The 7,836-nt window shown below is 60.3% G+C and overlaps 1 protein-coding gene across 1 annotated transcript; it reads left to right on the top strand.

Moving 5' to 3' along the window:
• The first annotated feature begins 224 nt into the window (after nucleotides 1-224).
• On the top strand, nucleotides 225-3,332 carry LOC149753365 (uncharacterized). Its single transcript, XM_089923911.1, has 2 exons — nucleotides 225-891; nucleotides 990-3,332. Exons 1-2 carry the CDS (start codon nucleotides 225-227, stop codon nucleotides 1,640-1,642), a joined length of 1,320 nt encoding a protein of 439 aa, XP_089780037.1. The 3' UTR covers nucleotides 1,643-3,332.
• The last annotated feature ends 4,504 nt before the right edge of the window (nucleotides 3,333-7,836 follow it).

Below are 7,836 nucleotides of genomic sequence, written 5' to 3'. Positions count from 1 at the left end.
ATCTTCGAGTTTCTCCTTTGTGCTGCCGTCGTTGCCGTCGGACTGTTCGCTTGCTCCTCCTTTGACGCTCTCGGAGCCGTTCTTCCTTCTCTTCCGGTGAGTTGCCCCATTCTTCAATTTAAGGCTCTCCATACTTTCTCCTTTTGTATTAGTGTACTCCAGTCGTTCCGGTCCTTTCCCCCTTCTTGACCCCGTCCTGACCGTAGATTCACTGGCCATTAGGGATGGGCGAAGTGAGAGCAGACCGCATTAAGTCGGAGCTGGTCGCCAAAGACCTAGATAGGTTCGTGGCTCGATACCACCTTCCCGAGGCCTGCAATGTTACGCTCCCGGGGCCTGAGGAGAGGATGTCCCATCCTCCTCCAGGGAAGGTTGCCATCAATGAGGGCATTCTTCAGGCCGGGTTCCGCTTTCCCCCCTCGGACTTAGTCGTTCAGGTGCTTCGGGGTTTAAGAGTGGCGCCGACGCAACTGGTGCCGAACTCATGGCGCGCTCTGACGGCCTTTCAGGTTCTCTGCCGCATGCACGAGGTTCCCGCCACCCTGAATGTCTTTTGGGAATGCTACGGCCTGAGCGGCCACCCCCAGGACAAAGGGTGGTGGTGCTTTGCGGCGCGGCGAGGGTGCGGCCTCGTCAAGGAGGCTCCTACCTCCATTCACGGCTGGAAGGGGCGCTTCTTTTTCGTTGACGCAGATCCCTCTTGGGGAATCAGGGCAACCTGGGAGACGCCGATGAAGTCCCCGATTGGCCTATCGAGGTTGTCGAGGGAGGAATCCGATGGCGTCGCCGTCTTGAAGGGGTTGGTTGCCGAGGGCCGGCTCCCCTCGGTGGCTCGCCTTATTTCCGAGGATACCTTGGTGAACGTCGGTCTGAGCTCGGTCCCCGCTGACCGTGAGCCCGCCACCATTTCTCTTTTAGCTCTTTTCTCCTCCTTCGTCTCGTTCTTTCCTTCAGTTTCTCAACCTCCGACCACCTCGTCCTTTTTGCAGAGATCGACGACGTCATGCGGTCGGACAAGGCAACGGCTGTTGGTAGGACGTCCCTACTGGAAGCAGTCCGGAGGAAGAAACAAGCTCCTCCGAGCGGGGCCCCACCGGCGAAGAAGTCCCGCCGGCAGGCGACTCCGACGCCGACAGACGGGTCCGGACCCACCGATCAGGGGGACGCCGCGGGCGCGGACCGGCAGTTGACGCTGTATCAGCCCTCCGATGCCGAGACTACCGTTTCTCCGGAGGCATCACCCGGGCGCGCCCGAGATGGACGGGTCGGACGTGATCGGTCCCCAGCCCAGCCTTCGACTCGGTCGGCTCCGGATGATACGAGGAGGGACGCGCCGAGGCCCCGGCCGAGCGGGACCCTGTCAATTCCAGGGGCGGTCCCCGCCCCGAGCATGGTCAGCATGACTCTTCCCCAAGCGATGGGTAAGGGTAAGGCTGCAGAACCACCGTCCGACTCTGGGGAGAAGTCGGGGTCGGCCTTCACTTTCGCCGGCGCCCGAAACCTCATCGAGACGATGCTGCTGGAGAAGGACCGCAGGCAGGTCCGGGAGATGAGGGTCCCTGACATTGGGGCTGCCAGCTGCGTCTGTCTCATGTCGGTGAGTGTTCTTTTGGTCGCTTTCATCATTTATAGGCTCTGTTGATCCCCGCCTGACGCCCTCGTTTTTCCTATCTCTTAGCTCGCCCAGTACATGATCCGCCTGGAGGAGTGCTACGAGGAACAGGCGAGGCTTCTGGCGAGGGCCGAGAGCCAACTGAAGGCAGTAGAGGAGGGAGGTCAGGCTGCGGCAGGGAGGACGACCAGGGACCTCGAGATGAGGCTCCAGGTGGCCGAAGAGCGGGCACTCGGCTTCATCACCCTCGAGAAGCAACTGTTGGAGGCTCAGGAGCAACTCAAGGTTGCCTCGGGTCTCGAGGGCGAGATCAAGAAGGCGGAGGAGCGGGCCGAGAAGCAGTCCCGGAAGGCTGCCGACTACCGGGAGAGGTGGGAGAAGGCCCAGCGGTCAGCCGACAACGCCCGCAACCGAACCCGGTCTCTTGAAGCCAAGCTGGGCGAATTGGAGTCGGCCTTGGAGAAGTCCCGCGCGAGCGACCAGGAGCTTCAGTCGCGCCTGGAGGAGGCTGAGGCTGCTCGCATTGCTGCCGAGGCGAAGCACAAGGAGGCTCAGGCTGATCTGCTGAGGGTCTCCTCCGAGGCGGACGATCGGATTGTGGCGAAGGTCTTGGAGGCGAAAGCTCAGATTATGGAGCGGGCAGAGGCGGCGCTGGCCGAGAAGAGTGCGGAAATCGGGCGTCAGGTGGTACAGGCTTATCGTCAGTCCGCCGAATTCACCCGTGATATGTCGGAGGCGGTACAGGCCTATCGTCAGTCTGACGAGTTCGTCCGTGACATGTCGGACGCGGGGTCCGACTCCTTTATCTTAGGCTTCGAGGAAGGCCTGACAAGGGTGTCGGCTAAGTACCCCGAAATTGACCTGAGTGGGATCTCTCTTCTAGACTCCTCTCCGGCGCCGTTGCCTGCTGATTCTCCAACCGCCTCCCTACCCCCTGCGGACGTGCCCGGCGTTCCCGACCCGGGGGTTCCTCCAAGCTGACCTTCTGTATTTTTGTTCTTTTCTTTGTGTGTTGTCGTTTTGCCAAGTTGTATGGGTCTCGGCCCTGAAACAGTGAAAGTTAATGCAAATAGAGTTTCTTCATTTCACTTTCGTCCTTCTTCTTTTTAACTCTTGGTAGCGTCTCGCTGACTCCCGACTCTTGAAATTCTTCTGGCGCTAGGCCAGGTATCTGAGGGTTAGGCCTCAGGGAATTCTTCCGGCTCTAAGCCAGGCATCCGAGGGTTAGGCCTCAGGAACTTCTTCCGGCGCTAAGCCGGGCATCCGAGGGTTAGGCCTCAGGAAATTCTTCCGGCACTAAGCCAGGCATCCGAGGGTTAGGCCTCGGGAAATTCTTCCGGCGCTAAGCCAGGCATCCGAGGGTTGGGCCTCAGGAAATTCTTCCGGCACTAGGCCAGGCATCCGAGGGTTAGGCCTCAGGAAATTCTTCCGGCACTAGGCCAGGCATCCGAGGGTTAGGCCTCAGGAAATTCTTCCGGCACTAAGCCAGGCATCCGAGGGTTAGGCCTCAGGAAATTCTTCCGGCGCTAGGCCAGGCATCCGAGGGTTAGGCCTCAGGAACTTCTTCCGGCGCTAAGCCAGGCATCCGAGGGTTAGGCCCCAGGAACTTCTTCCGGCGCTAAGCCAGGCATCCGAGGGTTAGGCCTCAGGAAAATCTTCCGGCACTAAGCCAGGCATCCGAGGGTTAGGCCTCAGAAAATTCTTCCGGCACTAAGCCAGACATCCGAGGGTTAGGCCTCAGGAAATTCTTCCGGCGCTAGGCCAGGCATCCGAGGGTTAGGCCTCAGGAACTTCTTCCGGCGCTAAGCCAGGCATCCGAGGGTTAGGCCTCAGGAACTTCTTCCGGCGCTAAGCCATGCATCCGAGGGTTAGGCCTCAGGAAATTCTTCCGGCACTAGGCCAGGCATCCGAGGGTTAGGCCTCAGAAAATTCTTCCGGCACTAGGCCAGGCATTCGAGGGTTAGGCCTCAGGAAATTCTTCCGGCACTAAGCCAGGCATCCGAGGGTTAGGCCTCAGGAAATTCTTCCGACGCTAAGCCAGGCATCCGAGGGTTAGGCCTCAGGAAATTCTTCCGGCGCTAGGCCAGGCATCCGAGGGCCGAGCCTCGGGAGATTCCGCTCGTTGGTCGGCCAAGGCTGGCGCAAGCCGAGGCGACCGGTCGGGGCTTCAGGCTAGTCTGCTCCCGGGATGATCATCGGGTTAGCCTGGCATCTGAGGGTTGTTAGGCCTCAGGAAATTCTGCTCGTTGGTCGGCCAAGGCTGGCGCAAGCCGAGGCGACCGGTCGGGGCTTCAGGCTAGTCTGCTCCCGGGATGATCATCGGGTTAGCCTGGCATCCGAGGGCCGAGCCTCGGGAAATTCCGCTCGTTGGTCGGCCAAGGCTGGTGCAAGCCGAGGCGACTGGTCGGGGCTTCAGGCTAGTCTGCTCCCGGGATGATCATCGGGTTAGCCTGGCATCCGAGGGCCAAGCGTCGGGAGATTCCGCTCGTTGGTCGGCCAAGGCTGGCGCAAGCCGAGGCGACCGGTCGGGGCTTCAGGCTAGTCTGCTCCCGGGATGATCATCGGGTTAGCCTGGCATCCGAGGGCCGAGCCTCGGGAAATTCCGCTCGTTGGTCGGCCAAGGCTGGCGCAAGCCGAGGCGACCGGTCGGGGCTTCAGGCTAGTCTGCTCCCGGGATGATCATCGGGTTAGCCTGGCATCCGAGGGCCGAGCCTCGGAAGATTCCGCTCGTTGGTCGGCCAAGGCTGGCGCAAGCCGAGGCGACCGGTCGGGGCTTCAGGCTAGTCTGCTCCCGGGATGATCATCGGGTTAGCCTGGCATCCGAGGGCCGAGCCTCGGGAGATTCCGCTCGTTGGTCGGCCAAGGCTGGCGCAAGCCGAGGCGACCGGTCGGGGCTTCAGGCTAGTCTGCTCCCGGGATGATCATCGGGTTAGCCTGGCATCCGAGGGTTGTCAGGCCTCAGAAAATTCCGCTCGTTGGTCGGCCAAGGCTGGCGCAAGCCGAGGCGACCGGTCGGGGCTTCAGGCTAGTCTGCTCCCGGGATGATCATCGGGTTAGCCTGGCATCCGAGGGCCGAGCCTCGGGAAATTCCGCTCGTTGGTCGGCCAAGGCTGGCGCAAGCCGAGGCGACCGGTCGGGGCTTCAGGCTAGTCTGCTCCCGGGATGATCATCGGGTTAGCCTGGCATCCGAGGGCCGAGCCTCGGAAAATTCCGCTCGTTGGTCGGCCAAGGCTGGCGCATGCCGAGGCGACCGGTCGGGGCTTCAGGCTAGTCTGCTCCCGGGATGATCATCGGGTTAGCCTGGCATCCGAGGGCCGAGCCTCGGGAAATTCCGCTCGCTGGTCGCGCGCCTGTCGCTTGCTGCCCGACGGAATTTCTCCGTGGCCAGCTGCGATCGTGTTTCTCCTCCTCTCCAAGCGTCGCCTGGGGAACACCAGATGGGCATTAAATGCTAATTGAGGGGTTACCTGGGAAATCGGATCACCAGTTGCTGCTTGCGAGGAGTGTCAGTTAAGCGGCCGCGATACGCGCGTTCTTCGAGGCGGATGCGGCCTGGGCGCGAGCGGAGATATGTGGACCTAGGGGTACAGGCCACCTGGAGTGTCCTGCACAAAGAATGCGATTAAGGAGAATAACGCTTAGGAAATCGCGGGAAGATACGCCTTGAGAGCCGGATCGGCTCCGGATTCAATGCGCCCGCATTTATTGGAGCCACCCGCATCGGAACGACCGGGGGGCCGCAGTTTGGCTATAAATATAGGTGCAGGTGCGATGGAGCCTGCCAAGCCGGAGCTGTTCAGGTTGCCATGGATCGTGGGCCTCCTCTCCGGCGCATGGTTGAGAGACCCCTACCGAAGGAACGGGAGGCGCGCCCTTCGCGACTTCCGCCAACTAGCCGTTTCATCTGGGATCAACAAGGAGGTTCTCCCCGGCGGAACTCCGCTCTAGGCGTTTCATCCGGGATCACGTCTCCCCTCCTTGAAGTTCAGCCTCCCGATTGAGCTCCGCACCAGACGCTTGATCCGGGACCGCGCCTCCATATGCTCTTCTCCCTTGTATCCCTTCTCTCCCCTAACACTGGGGAGGACCGGAATATCCCTTGGAGGTGGCGTTCCCCTGGAGGCAGCGGGAGCTTCGTCTGCGGCGGCTCCTCGTCTTTTTCGTGAGGCGTGGATGGCGTCTCTGGGTAGGAGCAGTGTGGACTTCTCCTTCGTCCACTTCTTCTTCATCCGCGCCGGCTCTTCGTCTTTTTCGTGAGACGTCGATGGCGCCTCCGGTTGGAAGCACCCACTTCCGGTGGGATTGCAGCCACTTCGGATGGAGGTTTCGGGATCCCAGATCTTCAGCTCCTCGGAGTCTCCACCTCTTCTTTACTTTCTTTACACCCTAATTCCCCTCTGGGAATTCCTTGTAATCACACGAGCACGCCATTGTAACCAAAAATTATTGAAATGAAAAGTGTTGTACATTTTTGAACTGTCTTTCTGGCATTGTTGTTCTACTGGTAATACATCCGCAGGTTAGCGGAATTCCAGCTCCTTGAAATTTCTCGACCATCTAGGGCCTCCAACTGGTAGGAGCCAGGTCGGTTTACCCAGCGAACCCTATACGGGCCTTCCCAATTTGGCGCTAGCTTCCCACCTTCCGCAGGTTGAGATGCTTTAGCTCGCCTTAGCACCAGATCTCCGATTCTGAAAAGCTTCGGTCGGACCTTGGAGTTGTAATATTGGGCCACCCTCCGCTGATACATCGCCATCCGAACCTGCGCCATTTCCCTCGCTTCTTCCAAGAGATCCAGGTTCTCTCGGAGTTGCTCCGAATTGGCCTCGGGTCAGTGTGCGGCCACCCGAGGTGAGGGGAGTCCGAGCTCCACGGGGACAACGGCTTCCGCGCCATAGGTTAGGCTGAAAGGCGTCTCCCTGGTAGGGGTCCGATGCGTGGTCCGATACGCCCAAAGAACATTCTCGAGTTCTTCGACCCAAGCTTGCCCCGTCCGACCGATTCGCGCTTTGATTCCTTGGAGGATTGTCCGATTTGTGACCTCGGCCTCGCCGTTGGTTTGGGGATGCGACACGGATGTGAACCGATGCTCGATCCCGAACTCCTCGCAGAAGTCACGGAAATGCTTGTTGTCGAACTGTCGACCATTATCCGAGATGAGGACCCGAGGTACCCCAAATCGGACAATGATGTTCTTCTTCACGAACTTCCGGACTTGCGCCTCCGTGATAGTGGCCAGCGGCTCTGCCTCCACCCACTTGGTGAAGTAGTCGATTGCAACAATCGAAAATTTCCGCTGAGCTTCCACTATCCACAAGAACACGCCTTACATCATAGTTTGCCATAGTGAGGGAGATCACCATGGCGTCATCGTGGGGGGTCTGAACCCCCTTTACATCTTCATCACAAAAAGTGATTACATTACCGACCCTCTGCCTCTTTGCGACGGCTGCCCCTGACGCTTCAGTCGAGCCCCCTGCGTTCCTCTCGGGCCGGGGGCAGCCCCCAGTGATAGTGTGGATCACGCCCGCGACGGGTCGATTCTGCTCTCGAGGCTCCTGAGGAGCCGGGTCGGCCGGACGCGGGTCTGCGGGGGGACGTCGGTCGTTCACATATCGACCGAGACGCCCTCGGCGGATGAGAGCCTCGATCTCGTCCCGAAGCTGGAAGCAGTCTTCGGTGTCGTGGCCGTGGTCCCGGTGGTACTCACAGTACGCCCGAGAGGGCCTCCTCCCAGGAATCTTCTTCATCTGTCTCGGGACCGGGAGGTCCTCCCGCCCCTTGATTTCCATGAGGATCTGGGCCCGGGGAGTCAGGAGAGGAGTGTACCGGTTGAAACGTCGGGGCGGAGAACGAGGGCGTAGGGCGCCGTTGTTCCTCGCCGGCGACGGGCTTCTGCGCCGACGTTGAGGCGTCGGGCTCCTCCTCCGGCGTGCCTCTTTTCGTCTTTTCTTCCCGAGCTTTGGAAGGATCTCGGCGGCCTCCTTGCTCCGGTGGGCGGACGCCTCCTCGGCGTCCGCATACTGGTTCGCCCGGGACAACAGCTCCGGGAAGCTCCGCGGCAGGCGTTTGTCCAGGGAGAAGGTGAGTCTGCCCTTTCGGAAGCCACGCTTCAGGGCTGAAAGAGCCACCTCCTGGCTCAGGTTCCGGACTTCCAGCGTAGCCTTGTTGAAGCGGGTAAGATAATCCCGCAAGCTTTCTCCCTCGTTTTGCCGGACATCAAA

Source organism: Phoenix dactylifera, chromosome 6, assembly GCF_051530095.1.
Source record: "Phoenix dactylifera cultivar Ajwa chromosome 6, Ajwa_hap1_PhDact_Kaust_v1.1, whole genome shotgun sequence".
NCBI classification, from domain to species: domain Eukaryota; kingdom Viridiplantae; phylum Streptophyta; class Magnoliopsida; order Arecales; family Arecaceae; genus Phoenix; species Phoenix dactylifera.
Note: the sequence above shows the minus strand (reverse complement) of the source record. Positions and strands in the feature narration are given on the sequence as shown.

Bases quoted from the DNA above. Each gene is read 5' to 3' on its own strand.
- LOC149753365 (XM_089923911.1), top strand. From the start codon at position 225: ATGGGCGAAGTGAGAGCAGACCGCATTAAGTCGGAGCTGGTCGCCAAA. The intron at 892-989 runs GTGAGCCCGCCA...TCCTTTTTGCAG, and splicing joins GAGCTCGGTCCCCGCTGACC to AGATCGACGACGTCATGCGG.